This window comes from Archocentrus centrarchus, unplaced genomic scaffold (genome assembly GCF_007364275.1).
Source record: "Archocentrus centrarchus isolate MPI-CPG fArcCen1 unplaced genomic scaffold, fArcCen1 scaffold_29_ctg1, whole genome shotgun sequence".
In the NCBI taxonomy this organism is placed as follows: domain Eukaryota; kingdom Metazoa; phylum Chordata; class Actinopteri; order Cichliformes; family Cichlidae; genus Archocentrus; species Archocentrus centrarchus.
In genome coordinates this window covers 522,069-542,980 of record NW_022060258.1, presented here as the reverse complement: position 1 = coordinate 542,980, position 20,912 = coordinate 522,069, and the positions used below count along the sequence as shown (strand labels likewise).

The 20,912-nt window shown below is 42.1% G+C and overlaps 1 protein-coding gene across 1 annotated transcript in view; it reads right to left on the bottom strand.

Moving 5' to 3' along the window:
• cadpsa (Ca2+-dependent activator protein for secretion a) overlaps nt 1-20,912 on the bottom strand; it is a 479,373-nt gene that overhangs the window by 333,365 nt on the left and 125,096 nt on the right. The window contains exons 4-5 of the mRNA XM_030723859.1: nt 20,682-20,762; nt 4,561-4,797 (exon numbers count right to left, since the gene is read on the bottom strand). Of these exons, the coding sequence (XP_030579719.1) occupies nt 4,561-4,797; nt 20,682-20,762 (318 nt within the window). The remainder of the gene's footprint in view (nt 1-4,560; nt 4,798-20,681; nt 20,763-20,912) is intronic.

Here is a 20,912-nt window from a genome sequence, read left to right as displayed (position 1 = left end):
CATTTAATTGTTTAACATTTTTACTGTAATTATTCAATCTATTGATGGATAAGCAACCTCACTTTTTAAGGGAAAATTTCAATGTTTCTGCTATTACTGGATAAAAATGAGTAACAAGATTCTTAGTAAAGAATGCAGATCGTGCTGGGAAAATGAATCCATTAACGGATCCGGACTGGATGAGCTGGAAAATGACTGGAGCCTGAACTGGATCTGGGCCTTATCCGGTCTGAATCCATGATCCCTATCCATTTGGATCCTCCTGCTGTGAAGGTGGACTCAGACACGGTTTGCTGATCCGTTATAGAGCCGGTGATCTCTGATTTAGGTGATTCTCATTGGAAAATATGTTGAGATTCACTCTGAATTTCAGACACCATAACCTTTAAAGTTTTGACATCATTTAAGTCACTTTAAATACATTTAGGTCAGTTTTCAAGCCTCATCTTCACTGAAACGTTCACATCATCTTCTGATCCAGACATTTTTCCATCCAAAGTGTGTTCTGCATCTAAAGCCTCATCCAGATCAGTGTGATGTAACAGTGGTGCTACAGTAACTAAAGTAAATGTTTCAGAGGAACTGACTGACAGTCTGAAACCTGCAGCTGTGCTCATTATAAATCCGGGACATCATTGCTGTCTGTCCTTACAGCTTGTTGACGAGTGAATGATTGTAAAAGCTTCATGTTACGTACAAAAATAATGAACTAACATCTAACTGGGATTTCAGTGCTTGTAGAAACATAAACGTCTGCAGATGAATTCGTTTCTCTGATCGCTTTGCAGTGTCTTTATGAATGAGGAAATGAATCGGAGTATCAGACACATGGTTCAGGTGCAGCAGGAGGGGAGGAGTCAGAGCGATACTCAGAGTTTGTTGGATAAAACCTGCCAGTGAGCAGGTTAGGTTCACAGAGTCTGTTACCCTGGTAACTGACTCAGAATTGGAGACAGCTGTCTTTCTGGAACTGAAAACCCGAGTTTCCCTCATTTTAGGGTTAACATTCCCAGAGTTGTTAGCAAAACCTGCTTCCTGGAATAGGCCCCTGGTCTTTCTCATGTTTGTATTCCTCTGTCTGTTTTGTCCCTGTGTCTTGTCCCTTCTCTGTGTTTAGTTCCCTTCGCGTAGTTTCCTTGTGTGGGGTGTTTAGGTTCCCTCTCCTGTAGATTTAGTTTTGTTCTCCCTGTGTTTTCCCTTAGTGCCCCTTCCTTGTTTTGCGTCTGTCTTCCCCATGTTGTGTGTACTGTAAGTGTCTCTGTTGGCATTCCTGCTTTGAGTATTAGTGTCTCGAGTATTTGTGGAGCTGGCTCCCAACCAGCTTTTGTATTTCATGTTTCTAGTAAGTTTTGAGTTTTCGTGTAGCTTGCTCCTGATCAGCTTTGTTATCCTAAGTTTGGAACAATTGTCAAGTGAGCTGAGATCTTGGTAACCCATTAGCCTAAACCTGGTACTGAATGGACAATCATAATTCAAATTAATAGAATTGTTAGAGAATGAATGGTATGATTTAGAATCAAATGGTGTATGTAAGTGTAACACAGAAATCACAGTTAAAGCAATGTGTTAAGGAAATTGTGAAATCACAAAGCTAAGGGTAAAATGAGGAACTTGAAACTGTTACTTAGAGACGAGGAAGAGCAAAGTTAAAAACATGTTCAGACATGTTCCAGAAATGGAAAAGTACCTAAAAGACCCATAAGCAATTAGAAATGAAGTAATGGTTAAACCTAACACTCCCTAAAAGGATAAGGGCAGTGGGGTGATGGTCTGTCATGATGAAGTATGGAAACTAGGGTCTGTCATAGATTCAGATTATAAAAGATGATGTGCAGAAGCATTATACGAGAATTTCAGGAGCTTCTTCCCCGCACCAGGACTGCTCTGCAGAGAGGACTGGCCCCAAACCCTGTCTGTGGATTACTAATTTAACTTTGAACAGTTCTGCAGTGTATTCTCCCTGCCTAACAGTTGGAGTTGGAAGTATCTTCGCTGTCAGATTTCTATCTCTTAGACTTTGTACTGAGTCAGAGGACTTCTGCAAAAAAAGGCGAAGATCACAAAAAGGACAGTTAACAGGACAGCAACATCTTCCTTTTGGACTTCTCCTTTTTTTCCCCCCCGCTTCACTGAGGCCGTTCAATGGACTGGAATTGGGTGTGGTCGCTTCGGCCGAGCGACTCACCCGAACCCTTTCCTACCCTAAAAGGATTTTAGAACAAAATTCGACAATTTCATTCCCCTTTTTCTGAATTTTGAGCTAATCACTGAATTTAAGGATTTATTCAGGATTGATTTGAGCTATTGCAATTTGCTTGGGCTGAACCTGCAAAATAAAATTTGACTCTAAAAAGTCAGAAAAATTCTTTTGACAATTATTTCTCCCCGTTATGGTACACTTAGTCTCATGATAGTAAAACTCTAGGCAATTTAGCTTTAACATCTAGCTCTGTTTTGGTTACACTAGTCTACGGTTTCCACATAAAACTACCTTATGTCCTTAAGGCTTTTGCCTAGCCTTTAAAATTAACCTGGCATGTAACAAGTGCAAGGATCCATAGGGGTAAGCCACCACAAATGACGGGACTGAACTTCGGGCCCAGCTGCAGGATGCCTCCTTGACTGGCCGCTCTGAAGGATCAGAGGGAGCAGGGCAGACGTCAGCATTATCGGTGGTAAGAAGCCAGGCGAGTTACCCCGCCCCAGCTTTAAGTAGTGTTGCATTGAATACTCCACTTGAAGTGTAGCCAGGACCCTGTTAAACAGAGAAGCTGACACAACTGAACCTGTGGGATCTAACACACGTGGCGCCCAACGTGGGGCGCGAGTGGAATAAGAGGATTTCACTGCGCTCAACAAAAGAAGAACCCAGATAGCCTGGAGAGGTCATCATTCGTGGGAGATGACCCCAGGATTGATTGAAGGCGCAGCACGAGGCAGTGGAGACTTCGTGAGCTGTTTGGAGTGGCAGCAGCGAGACCAGCCAACACTCTCAACCTGTCCAGAGCGGAGTGACGCGGACGGGAGAAGTAGCAGCAGACATCGCTGGAGAAACCCAGACCGACAGGGACCCAAACGACTCTGCAGAGAGGCATCGACGCCTGATTCCATCCCTTGTCTAGGCTATACAACGAGAGGCTTTGGAAGGAAGGCGACTCGAGACAACAAAGAGAAAGACAAAGAAACGCCGGACCAGTCCAGAGATGGGTGAGGCAGCAGATGGAAGAGCGCGGGAGGGGCCCAACTCAGATGGGGTGACCCTCTGGAAGTCGCTCAAAGAGCCCAGCATGGAAGAGACAGAAGCGCCTGCCCCATCTGAGGCAGAATCAGGAGAGGCACCGGGAGCTGTGGCGCCGGCGGTAGCCAAGATCCAGTCATGGACAGTGAGTCATGTTGTCCCATGGGGACAAGGATGGAAAAAGTGGGACACCTCAATTCAGAGTCACGTGGCTGCGGGGTGCACCAGTCTGACTGACGAGGAGGTCAGTGAAACGGTGGATGGAGCTCACTGGTAAGGAAACGAAGAAGTGGATTGTTTCGTCCATGGAGGGGGGGATGCGGGCAGTGCACAAGGCACTTGGCCACGCTGGAGCTGACCCAACACGCAGGGAGCTGGAGAAACAGCAGCTCTGGATTCCAGTAAGAGAAATTCGGTGTGTTCTCAAAGACTGTGTTGAGTGTGGTCGGTACAACGCAGGTCGGAGAGGGCAGCACATAGGGGGACTCACCATCAAGAGCACAGTGCCCTGGGGGTCGATTTGCATGGATGTAGCAGGGCCCCTAGGAATAACAGGTGCGAAAGGAGAAAAGTATCTGTTGGTGCTGGTGGACACTATGTCAGAGTACAACAAGACTGACATAGTGGCTGAGATTTTGGACTGAAACACGGTTGAAAAAGTCAAGAATCCAAGGAGTAGAGCAGCTGAAACCATTTTTGCACACATTTTGGTGCTGAGCAACATGAGTTTTACACTGTAATCTATTTTTTAAGAAAAGGTTACATTACTAATTCAGTCTTGTCCAAGCAAAGATTTCCAGCTAACCCTTTAAATTTTATCAGCCCAAATACCAATCAAGTGAAAATTCTCTCTGTTCAGTGACACTTTTCATTGTATAACAGCATAAAGCCTGATGATTGAAACAGTTTTTTTAAAGATACCAATACCACAGCAAAGCATTAGTTAATTTAACCCTATAAACAACAAAACAGACCAGCATGAATGTTAGGATCTTTAAATTTTGCTTATATTCACAAAACCTTTTTGGTGTGACATGTCACATTAAAATAATTACATTTTACATGTTCCTCTTTTGATTCAGGCTCACAAAAATATGTTATTGGATACAGAACACCTTTTTCCCTGTAGGATAAACCCTTTCCTTTATGTAGGTTAACCTATCGCTAATGATACACATGCTGTCACAGAGTGTGAACGTTATATTATTGTTTAATTAAAGATATGTCCCATCTTTCTTTTGTGTATTCTTCTCTGTTTGTACCAGTACAATTTCACAGCCAAACACCATGAAAACAACAGTTTGATAAGTCTCTCCACCTACCTCCAGGGTGAAGGACAGCACTACGTCTGATTTTGACAGTGCATTCTCATCCTCCTGGCCCATGTCCATGATGGAGGTATTGTGGCCTCGTTTTAGCTTCTGCAACTTGAACTCTCCTCCTTTGGAAACAGGCATGCTCTCCAGGTTCGCCATCAGCAGGTTGACAGAGGATCTGAGCTCTTCGATATACATGGCCTCCATTTCTCTGGAGACAAACCGAGGGAACCTGCCACCATGCTGACCAAATTGGGAAGACAGCCAATTAATAATGCACAAGATCCAAAGAACAACTTTAAAGCAAATTTTGTTTGTGATAAGGTCTGTAATACTCTATCCATTCATCCATTTTCTGGCAGGTGGCAGTTGGGCTGGAGCCTATCCCAGCTGTCATAGGGCAGAAGGCAGGGTACACCTTGGACAGGTTGCCAGTCTCTTGCTGGACTAACACAGAGAGACAGGCAACTATTTCCACTCACATTCACACCTAGACCCAATTTAAAATCACCAATTAACCTAACATGAATATTTTTGGACTGTGGGAGGAAGCCAGACACAGCAAGAGCATGCAAACTCCACACAGAAAGGCCCAGCAATCTGGCAGATTCAAACCCAGGACCCTCTTGCTGTGAGAGCTTAGTGGTAGCCATCACATCACCACGCTGCATATAAGAGTTATACACTGCTCAAAAAAAAAAAAAAAAAAAAAGAAAGAAAAGAACTGGATATCTATACAGATATGGACTAGGTGATGTGTTAGGAATGAAAGGATTCCACATTGTTTGATAGAAATTAAAATGATCAACCTATAGACGACTGAATTCAATGACACCCTGAAAATCAAAGTGAAAAAGTGAAGTGGCAGGCTAGTCCACTTCTGCAAAATGTAATTGCAACAACTCAAAATGGCTGACAATGAGTCCAAGGATTTCATCCTGACACCTAATGGCAGTCAGGGTGCTGTTGCTTACCCTGTAGAGGACTGAGTCCCTCCATGTATATGCCTCCCAGATCATCACTGACCAACCACCAAATTAATCATGCTAAAAGATGCTATAGGCAGCATAATGTTCTCCATGGCTTCTCCAGACCCTTTAACATCTGTCACATGTGCTCAGGGTGAACCTGCTCTTATTTGTGAAAAGCATAGGGTGCCAGTCCTGCCAGTTCTTATTTTCAATGGCAAATGCCAGTCAGGCTCCACAGCGCCAGGCAGTGAGCACAAGGCCCACTAGAGGATGTCAGGCCCTCAGGACACACTCATGAAGTCTGTTTCTGATTGCTCAGAGACATTCACACCAGTGACCTGCTGGATGTCATTTTGTAAGTCTTTGGCAGCACCCATCCTGTTCCTCCTTGCACAAAGGAGCCAATACTGGTCCTGCTGATGTGTTAAGGACCTTCCATGGCACTGTCCAGCTCTTCTAGAGTCATTTCCTGTCTCCTGGAATCTCCTACATGCTCTTGAGACTGTGCTGGGAGACACAGCAAACTTTCTGGCAATGGCACGTATTGTTGTGCCATTCTGGAGGAGTTGGACTAACTGTGCACCCTCTGTAGGTTCCAGGTATCACCTCATGCTACCAGTAGTGACACTGACTTTAGCCAAATGCAAATTAGTGAGAAAAAAAAAGATGAAGGAGAAACAAATGTCAGTGGCCACCACCTGTAAAACCATTCTTGTTTTGGGGTTTGTCTCATTGTTGGCCATCTAGTGCACCTGTTATTAATTTCATTAACACCAAAGCAGCTGAAAGTGATAACAACCCTCTCTGCTACTCAACTGACCAGATCAATACCCCAGACATTTAACTGACTTGATGCTCTACTCTTATTAAAAAGTGTTTTTTTTTTTTTTTTGTTTTTTTTGTTTTTTTTTTGTTTTTTGTTTTTTTTTTTTTTGTTTTTTTAGGGGGTGGGGGGGGGGGGGGGGGGGGGGGGTCACGTGGTACTGGATGCCTAAAGACCCGTTTTCACTGAGCTCCTGCACAATATTAGTCAATTTATTTGAAGAATAAGGTCTCCCTCCATGCTTAACTTGCAAATCCAGTCTATAACAATCATTAATCATTAAGTAGATGAAAATTCAGTCACACAGATGCTAATTTCAGCTCTTCATCACCAAGCAAGGAATAGCTAGAAAATATGGACACAACAGCTGTGATTCACGAGTTAATTCAGAACTTCAACGACAATGTAGAAGAAAAGCTCTTTAAGATTTCCAGAACTCTGGAAAAGATTTCTGCAGTTTTAGAGGGCCAGTACAAATGCATTACCACGGCAAGCAGAGAGTCGAGGATGTTGCGGCCAGTCTGGAAATCAGACTGATTGAAACAAAAAGTAGTGAAGCAAATGGCTGATGTTGTGGATGATTTGGCAAACCGCTGTAGATGGGACATTCGCATCCTCAGTCTGGAAGAGGGCAGGGCCAATACAGTTTTTTGAATCATAGCTGCCCACTGTGCTTGGCTTAGAGGTAAACATCAAATTGACCAGGCACATTATAGCCTGGGACTGCGGGGAATGCATCCATGACCACTGATTATTAAACTTCACAATTCCAGGGCAAACTGAGGATATTACCAGCAATGACAGGAAGCTTAACCTGTAATACGAAGGAGAGTGGATCTTCATTCATCATGACCTGTCTTGGCAGTTCGACAGAGGAAATGTGTGCAAAGCCTTGATAGACAAATGGAGCCGTTTCAACACGCACTACCCAGCTATTCTCATGCTTCATTAAGTCTCACTCAGAGTGTATTTTAATGGAGATAACAGGTTCAAATAGTTTGTATAAAACTTAAAAAAAATCTGAGCTGAATTGGCTCAATTGTGTTTTTCTCTCTCACGTATCTTATACACAATGATGCAGTTATTTTGTGTTAATCTGGTGTATCTGCAGATGAGGGTTCCATTATTAGTGATTACCTATATACTAGAGGTGTTTTTATGTTTATTGTAAACTAAGATAATGACATGCTTGTCAATGGCTCTGTGTTGTGGAAGTGGGGGAGAGATATGAAAGGTATTTTGGTTCTCCAGGAGGGATTACTTCCTTGGGCAGCATGTACACCTATAACACTTGGGCATGTATATCTCAGCACAGCTTTTTTGCAGTATAATTGTGAATTGCATTTTACTATTTTGGGGGTATACCTGGTCTTCATTAGTGGTAATCTAAGAGTTAATTTATTTTTATGAGTAACACAAAAATTACTACTCTTAAAAGTTTTGCACAATACGATCTGGTACACAGCACCTTGAAAAGAAATCTATATGTAAACTATCAGGAACCGTAGTCATCAGAATGCCAAAACATATCAGAGCACAGGAAGTCCTGGAGACAATAAAATCCATTCAGAATGGTAAGCTCCTGGCCCCTGTGGGTTTGGTCCTGAATTTTATAAAAAGGTAGGACCTCTGACTAATATGTTTACTGAGTCTTTTGAAAGGGGTATTGCTCCCACCAATTTTAAATCTGGTCCACATCTCTCTGATCTTAAAGAAATATAAGCACCTAGATCACTGCGCATCTTACAGACCAATAAGGTTGCTTGGAATAGATTGGCTCGCAGCTAAATCGGACCACATGGAATTGACCAGGATTTAAATGACTTATGATCCTAAGAACCTGCAGCTTGCAGTCTGTAGATATTTCTAAGTGAACAGGACTGTTAAAATCCAGTCAGAAAACTCTTGGATGCATTCAGGAAAACGCCAACACTTTGACACTCAGACCATTCTTGTTAACTTGGGCCAATAGTGAGAGCATGGACTCTACTTGGGATAAACTCTCAGTTTCAACGGCAAACATAAACCACCAAAAATTGAATGTCAAGTTGGAAAACCTTAAATTTATGGAATTCACAAAGTGGTCTAAGCTGGCATTTTATTGGTGGTCTTCAAACGTCCAATGAGCTTTGCTCTCAGCCACATTTACACCACACAGACTGTTTCTCTACCTCCTTTATTCTTGAGGACAGTCTGAACTCTATGAGGCAGCTTTCTGTAATTTCTGAAGTAGTCTTCAGGAACAGTTCTCCAGGCTTCTTGAAAGAGCGTCATTCAAAGCTCTTCTTTGGATGTTTCTGCCTTTTGTTCCATTCACTGTCAGGATGATCCCACACTGCTTCAGTAATGTTGAAGTCTAGGCTTTGGGGATGCCAATCCATGACTGATAGTGTTCCATTGTGTGTTTTTCTATCCAGGCACACTTTTACTGCATTGCCAGTATGTTTGGGACTTTTCTGTGCTGATAAATGTTTTTTTGACAAGATCTCAGCACCACTGGCTGTAAGATAGCTGTAGACGCTCATTGTTGAACTTCCCTCCTGATCTCCTCTATATCGATTATAATTTGAACATAAATTTCCAATTTGTGCTCATTACGCTATAAAACCTATTTTTAAGTGTCCTTTTGAGTAATTGATAGTTCATTTTTAAGTGGCTTTAAAAAAAGATTCCAAAAAGCAGGATTCATATGCATCAATCAGTTTATCTTCAGTACACATTTCTGAGAAGGCACACGTGTCTGATGGTGGAAAGACAGTACTGGGACAATACTGTCATGCAAATCAAGTTTGACACCAGGCAGCAGAAGCAGGAGGAGGTGATGGGTGTTCATATTAATGCCGATGACAAGATATAAGCTACTTTTAGTAGGTAGCCTTTAAAATAATTTTTTAATTGATAAAAGTGCAGCCTGAAGCTGCTTTCATGGAACTTCTAAAAGGAGACTAAAAAGGGAGAAAGTTTAGATTGCTCAGCACAGCACTGCTTTTTAAAAAAATTAATTTATTTATTTACTTACTTAGTTATTAGATTCACAGAAATAAATTGATGAAAAGAATGTTTGGTGATTTGCAGTGGAAAATATGTGATACTGACTAAAAATTTATCAGTCTATTTTAGATTTTCAAAACTTACTCCACCTTTGGTTTTAGCTTTGTTTTAGACAGTGAAAATACTTTAGCATGAAATCTTAACAAAACATTTGTGAATAACAGAAGTCAAAATTTTTGTGAAGAAAGCGCCATCTGTGTGGGGTGTGTTCATGCTGGAAAGTAGATATGCCCAGAAGAAGGCAGGAGACTTCCAGCTAGTGATGAGAAGTTTGGCTCTTTTAAGAGAGCCGGCTCTTTTGGCTCGGTTCCCAAAGAAGAGCCAGCTCTTTCATCTCCCAAATGTCTCCTCTGATTGTAGTTAAAAAAAAAAAAATGTGTAAAATGAATTACATGTCCTCAACATTCCTGCATGTAGCCTCTATGTAAAGCGCAACTTCCTCTTGCTCTTTCCGGTTTCTGAGCAAACTTTGCAGGAGATGCTCCCTCTGTGTTTGATCTGTGTGGACTCACTGTGTGGTGTGTCTCTGCCTTCTCCCTGCGCTGTTGCTCCTTGTAGACATGCAGATTACGCCACACATCCTATCACATGCAGCTTCCACAAAAAAAAAAAAAAAAAGACATAAAAGAATAAAGACACGGCTCACTATCAGGAGCTGGCTCCCATCATTCACTTCAAACAGCCGGATCGATCGCGACCAAACCATCACTACTTCCAGCCGGCTGGGAGCAGCAATTTTAAGTGGCTTCATCTATATCAGACATCACCAATAGGTGGACCTCGGTCCGGATCTGGATCGAAATGATGTCTCAAGCGGACCCAAACCTAATACCAAAACAGAAATGACCACTTAATTAAAATCTTGTTGAGCGCTTTCTGGTTTACGGTAGTAGTGAAGTGTCCAAGGAAACCCTCTGACCAATTGCATGTGAGTTTGGCTATACCACGTGATACCACCAAGCTGGTTCCTGCCGGCTGGTAAACTTTATAACAAACAGGGTTATTATAGTTAACGAAAATGAACTAAATAATGAAAACTGAAACTGAAAAAAAACTTTTCATTAACTGAAATAAATAAAATCTATAAGTAAAAGCAAAAAACAGTATTGTGAGTTACAAAACTAACTGAAACTAACAGAAATTATAGATAAAATGACCTTTTTGTTTCGTAATTTTATTTAAAACCCTTGTGGATTGATATGAAATAATTTTTTTTCGCTCCAGTAGATTAAGCAGGGAGCGCCATCGGGCAACTGTGTGCATGCATGTGCGTGCTCACCGCATCGGTCCACAAAGTAATGGCAGCGGTCTGCCTTCAACGTAACCTGACGTGCACCTCCGGAGAAATTGAACTACATGTCGGGTCCACACAGCCCACAAGGTTGTGATTAACCTGTTCAGTTCTTGTGCGTTTCTGGCTACTTTTTGCTGCAGTGTTTGAATTTATCAGTCAGAGAATAACAATCAGGAATAATAATCAAAGCATCAATATCAGGACTAACAAATGTCAGCAAATTCCTGGAGGGAGACTGCTGAAACTATTGGAACGGACATGCAGGAATGAAGAAAGTAAAAATAACAGGGACAAATATGTTTGCAGCCAAAAAAAACTGAGCACAAAGAACGAGACCACAATTAAAACACACAATCCAGCTACACATGCATAAATGTGGACATGAGGTCAGCCACTTCCGTAGGTTGTGTACAGAGGCCATAAAGACCCTGCAAGTCTAATTAGGAGCATCTAACCAAGCTATCTCCACAACAGAAGCAGCTTCAGGTGGTGAGAACATCAGGATGCAGCTGGATTTGAGCTTTGACTCTGTCAAAGAGTTTCTTTTTGTCAAACACCACATGTAGGTGTTGTTAATCTACTGCACTGACGCTGAACTTTATTGGGAGTTTATTGAGTTTTGGAAGTTGGTTGTGGAATATATTTCTTTAAAGGGCATCTCTTGTCGAGTTTTCATTACACAATAGTCACTTTTGTGCCTTGAATCTTGCACCTGATTAAGTATGAAAATACTAAAAGTAATCTTGAAACTAACTAAAACTAAGCATGAAATCAAAAATAAAAACTAATAAAATGAGCAAAACTACTCTGAAAACTAACTAAATTTGAGAAAAAATGTAAAAACTAACTAAAACTAAATGATAATGTAAAATCAAATCCAAAACTATTATAACCCTGGTCGGGACATATCGGATTACATCTTTTATTTCTTTCCGATATCTGATCCAGTAATTTAGGCCAGGATCGGACCAATACTGATACTGAATATCGGATCGCAGCCTTTGAGAGGAAGAAAGACTGGTATCGTGACCTTAGAGCTGAGTGCAGAAAAAAAGGTGATCAACTGTCTGCTAACCGGTTGAAGTCAACTGCAGGGGATTTGTGGGAGCATCCACCCAATGCTTACTGAAGAGTATGGATGCCAATGGCTGCAAACTCAGGCTTTGAAAGATCTGGCTGAGTAAGCACAAGGAAACTGTAGCTGTACTGTACTACAGTATGTAGTAGAGGCTGGTATTGTGCCAAAAAGTGATTGTCTGCCACAGAGCAATTTTCGGTATTTGCCAAGAAATCATTCCCTGTATTTAAACGGCTGTAAATGACTTGTTGATCTATAATCTCTGAAGCATATATCAAACATATCTCTCATGAATGATATCAGGTAATTTTGAGTGAGAAACAGCATTTCTATCACAAGGTAGAAGCTGCAATCAGTTTTTGTCAAAGTGACTTTTAAATATTCATTTTTTTTATTAAGGTAAAAACTGTCTGACATTAAAAATGTCTTTTTAAACAGAAATCTGGTTCAGAAGGCTGCAGAAATCACAACAAATATAACACCACAGTTCTATAAAAATCCAAAAATCACTGGATTGATTATAATGTAGGTACAATAAAACAGACTCTTAAAGATTACTGAAAAACATGTTATTTCTGCATTTTATATATAAGCCCTTCATAAATAATGTTGACTGCACTATATTTACCAATATCAGGAAAGACATTACACATAAAAGCACACAGAAACATGTGAATCACTTTATGACAGACGATCACTTTTTGGCACAAGACCAGCCGCTGTTGAAAGTAACTAATGAAGTAACTTGTAATCTAACTTAGTTACTTCTAAAATTAAGTAATCAGTAAAGTAACTAAGTTACTTTTTAAAGGAGTAGTCTGTAATCAGTAGTCAGACTACTTTTTCAAGGTAACCATATCATCACTGCAAACCACTCAGGAAGAGGATCAAACCAGCCATGAAGACAGTGAAAATATGGCCTGAGGGAGCACTCAGGCAGCTGCCGGATTGTTTTAGCAACATGGTATGGTCCGTTTTTGATCACCTGGAGTTAAATGAACACACTGAGACTGTATTGTCGTACATTAAGACCTGCACTGACAATGTGACAGTGGATAAACAGATCAGGGTGTATAAAAATGAAAAGCCATGGATGACAGCAGAGGTGCCGACACTTCTACGGGCCCGGTAATCAAGACTGGTACAGTATAGTGTGGCCAGGGCAAACCTTAGGAGGGGAATCAAAGCGGCCAAGAGGGACTTTAAGAGGAAGGTGGAGGAGCATCTATTTGATAAAAATCTGAGACGGGTGTGGCAGGGACTACAGCACCTACCAAATTATAAGGGGAGCTCAGTAGAGATGGTAAATGCCAATGCCCTACTGGTGGAAGAATTAAATCACTTTTTCACCCACTTTGAGATGGGGAGGTCTCAGTCTGCTCCTCAAGCTTCCCAGCCCTCCAACACGCATGTGCCCAAGTTGCTGGAACATCAGGTGAGAAGGGTGTTGAAAGCTGTAAATCCACATAAAGTGGCAGGAACAGACGGGGTACTGGGTAAGTATTGAAGGCTTGTGCTGACCAGCTGTCTGGAGTCCTCACAAGGATTTTTAACATCTCCCTGAAACAGGCTACCGTTCCATCCTGCTTGAAAGCAGCCACCATTATTCCTGTGCCCAAGAAAGCCCCCACAAGCAGCCTCAGTGACTACAGACCGGTGGCACTGACCTCTGTGGTCATGAAATGCTTTGAGAGGCTTATCCTTCAGCACCTCAAATCCTGCCTCCCCCAGAGCTTTGACCAGTATCAGTTTGCTTATAGGGCAAACAGGTCAACAGCTGATGCCATCACCACTGTCATACATGCTGCTGCCAGTCACACAGAGAAAAAAGGGAATTACGTCAGGATGTTTTTTGTTGATTTTAGCTCTGCATTTAACAGCATTCTGCCGAGCATTCTTGTCAAGAAGCTGACTGACTTGGGGTTCCCACCCCTCACCTGTGACTGGATCTACAGCTTCCTGACAGATCGCCCACAGACAGTGAGAGTGCGGACCTCCAGATCCTCCACCCAAACGCTCAGCACCGACTCACCCCAGGGCTGTGTGTTAAGCCCCTTCCTCTACGCTCTATACACAGATGACTGTGTCCCCCATCACCAGTCAAATATCATAGTTAAATTTGCAGATGTTATAACAGTGGTGGGTCTCATCTCTGATGGCAAGGAGACAGAGTCCAGGGAAGAGGTTCAGAGGCTAGTAGCCTGGTGTTTGGCAAATAATCTTCTGCTGAACATCAGCAAAACCAAGGAAATGGTGGAGGAGGAGGAAGGAAGAAGAGAGTGGACCAGCCCCCACTGCAGCTAGATAGTGTCTGTGTGGAGAGAGTCCCCTGTTTCAAGCTTCTTGGGGTGCATGTGGCTGACAACCTAACTTGGTCTACCAACACATCAGCGGTGGTTGCCAAGGCTCAGCAGAAGCTACACTTCTTAAGGCTATTTAAAAAATGCCATCTGGAGGTAAACCTGCTGCAGACTTTCTATTGCTCCACAATAGAAAGTGTGCTGGGATACTGCATCACAGTGTGGTATGCTGGCTGTACTACAAGGGACAGAAAGGCCCTGCAGAGCATTGTTAAAACAGTTGAGAAAATAATTGGCTGTCCCCTGCCCTCTCTAGATGACTTGGCAAACTCCCGAGGGTTAAACAGGGCTAGGAAGATCCTGGGCGATCCATCCCACTCCAGTCAAGCTCTCTTCAACCTCCTGCCCTCTGGCAGAAGGTACAGGGCCCTGAAGGGCTATTACACTTCTAAATAATGCTCTAAATATTAGAAGGTGTAAATAAGTGCAAGTGTGGAGGGGGGGGTTGTGTAATTTAAAGGGTGGGTTGCTGGGCAGGGTATACATATGTATGTACTTACTTATTTGATCTGTTATTTATTTATTTTTTAAGACACTAGATAGACTGCTTACATAATTTCGTTGTCACATCGCTGCACAATGACAATAAAGGATATTCTATTCTATTCTATTCTTCTTGTCTTAACATCAGTGGCTTCTATTTCCTCCTTTGGTCAGCTTTCTATCCCAGAAGGGTATCTGGCCACTAGTAGGGCATAGGTAGCCTGGATCTTGTTCTTCCCATTCAGCTGACTCTCCTGGACTTGCCTTACTCCCTGCAGGTACTTGGAGCCTCTTCATGGTTCCCATTTGCCTGTGGGATTCCAAGGTACTTGTAGCTTTCCTCAATGTCTGCAATGTTTTCTTCGGTAGTGTAATCCCCTCAGTTGTGACTACTTTCGCTCTCTTAGTTACCATCCGAATACACTTCTCCAGTCCGAATGACATTCCGATATCATTGCTGTAGATCCTGGTGGTGTGGATCAGTGAATCGATATCTCGTTCACTCTTAGCATACAGGTTGATGTCATCCATGTACAGGAGGTGGCTGATGTTTGCTCCATTCTGTAGTCGGTATCCGTAGCCAGTTTTGTTCATGTTCTGGCTAAGGGGGTTCAGGCTTATGCAGAACAGCAGTGGGAACAGAGCATCTCCTTAATAAATCCCGCACTTGATGTTGACTTGTGCGATGGGCTTGAATTTGGCCTCTTGTGATGTTCTCCACATACCCATTGAGTTCTTGATAAAGGTTGTTAGGGTCCTGTTGATCTTATACAGTTCTGGGCATTCAAGGATCCATGTGTGCGGCTTCGAGTCATAGGCTTTGTGGTAGTCAATCCAGGCGATGCACAGGTTGGTCAGTTGGGTCTTACAGTCTCGAGTGACTGCTCTATCTACCAGTAGCTGGTGTTTTGCTCCCCTGATCTCTCTGCCTATCCGTTTCTGGGCCTCACTCATGTATTGTACCACATGCCTACTCACCTTAGCTGCTATGATGCCTGACAGGAGTTTCCATGTTGTACTTAGGCAGGTTATGGGCCAGTAGTTGGATGGGACTGGTCCCTTCTGGGGGTACTTGGGGATCAGGACCGTCCGGCCTTCAGTCAGCCATTCTGGGTGTATCTTAGCCTCTAGCACCTGATTCATTTGTGCTGGTAGGCACTCATGGAGTGCAGTTAGCTTCTTCATCCAGTAGGTGTGAATCATATCACGGCCTGGTGCTGTCCAGCTCTTCATGTGTGAGACTCTTTCTTGGATGTTTGCCACTGTGATGATTACTGGGGCCTGTTCCGGGAGGTTGCTGTGGTCTGCTCTTAGATCCACTAGCCACTGAGCATTGGTATTGTGTGACACATCTTTTTCCCATATGCTCTTCCAATATTGCTCTGTCTCCAGTTTTGGTGGGGGTGCTGTTCTCATATTGTTCCCCTGCCACTGTGATGGAGAACATCGGGTTTATTTTCCTGGCTTCTATCTCTCTGATATACCTCTTCAGGCGGTTAGCCAAGGCTGTGAGTCTTTTCTTGGCAGTCTCTAAGGCCTCAGGTATGGACAGCTTCTTGTACTTCTTAGGCACCCTTTCTTCATTATACCTTTCTGCAACTCTGAGAGCTGGCTAACTTCCCTCCGTGCTGTCTTGATCTTAGCCTCTAGTCGTCGTTTCCTTGGTTATTGCTCCTTATTGCTGCCAAGCATCTCAAGGATCACTGCTGCTGTGTTATACATCAACTGATTGGTTTCAATTCAATTCAATTTCAATTCAATTCAATTCAATTGTATTTATATAGTGCCAAATCACAACAAACTGTCGCCTCAAGGTGCTTTGTATTGTGGGTAAAGACCCTACAATAATACAGAGAAAACCCAACAGTCAAAACGACCCCCTATGAGCAAGCACTTGGCGACAGTGGAAAGGAAAAACTCCCTTTTAACAGGAAGAAACCTCCAGCAGAACCAGGCTCGGGGAGGGGCAGTCATCTGCCGTGACCGGTTGGGCTGAGGGGAGAGAAAGACATGCTGTGGAAGAGAGCCAGAGATTAATATCAATTAATGATTAAATGCAGAGTGGAGTATAAACAAAGTAAATAAGGTGAATGAGAAACAGTGCATTATGTGAACCCCCCAGCAGACTAGGCCTATAGCAGCATAACTAAGGGATGGTTCAGGGTCACCTGATCCAGCCCTAACTATAAGCTTTATCATAAAGGAAAGTTTTAAGCCTAATCTTAAAAATAGAGAGGGTGTCTGTCTCCCGAATCCAAGCTGGAAGCTGGTTCCACAGAAGAGGCGCCTGAAAGCTGAAGGCTCTGCCTCCCATTCTACTCTTAAGTATCCTAGGAACCACAAGTAAGCCAGCACTCTGAGAGTGAAGTGCTCTATTGGGGTGATATGGCACTATGAGGTCTTTGAGATAAGATGGTGCCTGATTATTCAAGACCTTGTATGTGAGGAGAAGAATTTTAAATTCTATTCTAGATTTAACAGGGAGCCAATGAAGAGAAGCCAATATGGGAGAAATATGCTTTCTCTTTCTAGTCCCTGTCAGTACTCTAGCTGCAGCATTTTGGATCAGCTGAAGGCTTTTCAGGGAGCTTTTAGGACAGCCTGATAATAATGAATTACAATAGTCCACCCTAGAAGTAATAAATGCATGAATTAGCTTTTCAGCATGACTCTGAGAAAGGATGTTTCTAATTTTAGAAATATTGCGCAAATGCAAAAAAGCGGTCCTGCATATTTGTTTAATATGTGCATTGAAGGACATATCCTGGTCAAAAATGACTCCAAGATTTCTCACAGTGTTACTGGAGGCCAAAGTAATGCCATCCAGAGTAAGTATCTGGTTAGACACCATGTTTCTAAGATTTGTGGGGCCGAGAACAAGAATTTCAGTTTTATCTGAATTTAGAAGCAGGAAATTAAAGGTCATCCAGGCCTCAATATCTTTAAGACATTCCTGCAGTTTAACTAATTGATGTGTGTCATCTGGCTTCATTGATAGGTAAAGCTGAGTATCATCTGCATAACAATGAAAATTGATGCAGTGCTTTCTAATAATACTGCCTAAGGGAAGCATGTATAATGTAAATAGAATTGGTCCTAGCACAGAACCCTGTGGAACTCCATAATTAACCTTAGTGTGTGAAGAAGACTCCCCATTTACATGAACAAATTGGAGTCTATGAGATAAATATGATTCAAACCACTGCAGTGCAGTACCTTTAATACCTATAGCAAGCTCTAATCTCTGTAATAAAATGTAATGGTCAACAGTATCAAAAGCTGCACTGAGGTCCAACAGGACAAGAACAGAGATGAGTCCACTGTCAAAGGCTGTAAGAAGATCATTTGTAACCTTCACTAATGCTGTTTCTGTACTGTGATGAATTCTGAAACCTGACTGAAACTCTTCAAATAAACCGTTCCTCTGCAGGTGATCAGTTAGCTGTTTTACAACTACTCTTTCAAGAATCTTTGAGAGAAAAGGAAGGTTGGAGATTGGCCTATAATTAGCTAAGACAGCTGGGTCAAGTGATGGCTTTTTAAGTAGAGGTTTAATTACAGCCACCTTGAAGGTCTGTGGTACATAGCCAACTAATAAAGACTGATTGATCATTTTTAAGATTGAAGCATCAATAATTGGAAAGACTCCTTTGAACAGTCTAGTAGGAATGGGATCTAATAAACATGTTGCTGGTTTGGAGGAACTAACTATTGAAGTTAACTCAGAAAGATCAACTGGAGCAAAAGAGTCTAAACAAATACCAGCAGTGCTGAAAGCAGCCGAACATGAAGAATAATCTTTGAGATGGTTATGAATAATTTTTTCTCTAATGTCTAAAATTTTATTTGTAAAGAAATCCATGAAGTCACTACTAGTTAACGTGAAAGGAATTCTCGGCTCTACAGAGCTCTGACTCTTTGTCAGCCTGGCTACAGTGCTGAAAACAAACCTGGGGTTGTTCTTATTTTCTTCAATTAATGATGAATAGTAAGATGTCCTAGCTTTACGGAGGGCTTTTTTATAGAGCAACAAACTCGGAGTCAGCTTTCAGTGATGGTAGTGGTAGGAATTGTCCATAGTGCTGCATTCACATTTTCTAGTAGGCCTTCAGAGAATACTTCACATAATCTTGGTAGTCGGTGTTGAGGGGTCCAGTTTGCCTTCTTAGTCATGATCTTATCTTTCAGGTCAGCTGCTCTGGTATTCAGTGTACTTGTTATTGTTATTGTTATTACTGGGGCTTGGTACCCAATCTCAGAGTGTGGGGATGATGAAATCGCCCCCCTGACCTGTCGTCCTGGCTCCCCCTTGCCGTAACATTTGTGTTGTACCTCATCAATCTCTAGCTGCGATAACAGCTGCTTCCTTCGTATGTTGGAACACTGAGCCACAAGTTGTTTCCCCGTCAGTTTGGATGTTGGGTTTCGAAGAATCCATAGGTCCCACATCCTCTTCATGTAACCCCTCTCGCTGGGATTACATGTGTAGTAGCATTCCAACAGTTCCCGGTTCTCATCTCGCGTCCACTTATGCAGTAACCTTCTAGTTCCAGTAGCCCACTTATCGTCAGAATTCTCTGGTTCCTCAACACCTGAGGTGGACCTTGTTAATCTGGGTGACATCCGAGCCGGTATGGCTTCAGTTATGTATTTCTCACTCATATCTCATATTCCGAGGTAGGCTTGGTTAGCCTAACTTTACTGGTGCCTACCTGCCTGCCTGCCTGCCTAGTGTTGCCTACCTGTATAAGGCACAAATTAGAAGCACTTGAGAATGTGGAATAAATTTTTTCAGTTGTAAAGGAACTGAGATGTTTTGACACATTGTACACTTAACACAAACTGATGACCACCTCCACAGATTCTGCATCTGTCCACCAATACAAAACTTCTGGAAATAAATAATCACCAAACTTTCTCAAACCTCAATCACTTCAGCAACCACTGCGTTTTGGAAGTAAATGCGCTTTTGTGTAGTGTAAATGAAATCTCCGGTCATAAGCAGTGTTTTCGAGCTGTGTTGTTGTTGAAATTGAGCAGAATAACATAAAACACAATTAGTTAATCTCTCTTTGCTTTTAATTGGGATATTTTGTATAGAGCAGACAGACAATAACCTGTTAACTGGTCACACCAAAATCAAAACTGGCCACATCCTGTCCACAGGACATATGTAGTGCCTTTTGTATGGCAGGCTAGACCCTCCCACTTTGATTGACACCTCATTCAGCCAACCATGTTAAGAAATTGATTTTTTCAGAGCCAATAATAACCAGAGGGCATCATATAGCTTTTTCAGGTGATTTTGGTACGGCCAGTTATAGCCGTACCAGTCTAGCTTGCCATATAAAATGCACTACATACATCCCATGGATGTGGCCAGTTAACAGGCTAAATGTAGTAAAGGCTGGCCGTTGAGGAAAGCCTCGAGCTCCAAGGGAGAGAAGCTAGAAAATTGAGGCTCCAGCATAGCACGAACAGTTCAGAAACAATTTAAAATGAGAAAATGCTAGTGGATCTGTTCTGAGCCAAAGTGCAACTGTGAGTGGGTCTGAAATACGGCTTTACAGCAGACAGCCGCTCCCCCTCTTCCATGTACTGCATACCAGCACAGAATCTTTTAGTGGTACGCAGTACTGGACCACCGGCTTACTTTCACCCCTGATTCCAGTGGGTTAGAAAATATCCCCTTCAGTAACTCAGTGGTACAGAGGGACATTCAAGGTATTTCCAGTGGAACTCTTCAGTGTTACACTAAAGGGCAATGACAATATATTTTATTTTATCTGGCAGCCTTTTCTGACTCACCTCCCTTGTGATCTTGCAGATCACAAGGGAGGTATTCATGTAATGTATTTTGTTTTGTTTTTTTAATATGTGCTGAATGTTTTGTTGTTTATTAATGTAAAAGTCAATATATTTTTTTAAAAAAAAGGTGTTTGTTTAATTTAATTCAATTTTGAGATGCAAAATTGAATTTCTATCTCAAGTTACAATGTAAATAGGCAGAATTATCGATCCTTTATCTTTTATCTCTACAAGCATACAGTCATCTTTTGTTTCTTACTCGAGCAATCTGATCTGCCATTTGCAGTCGTCCATCCAGTTCTCTTCTGATCTGAGCTGCCTGTTCATCAGGATTGTCCAGCTGGGGAAACACAGTTGCATATTTTTTATTATATTTACAAACAGAATATCCCAAAGTATATTATCATATACAAGAGTAATTAGTATAATAAAAATAGTCTCTGGAGCTTGAAAAAAAGAATCTACACAGATATATAATAAAAATAACAGC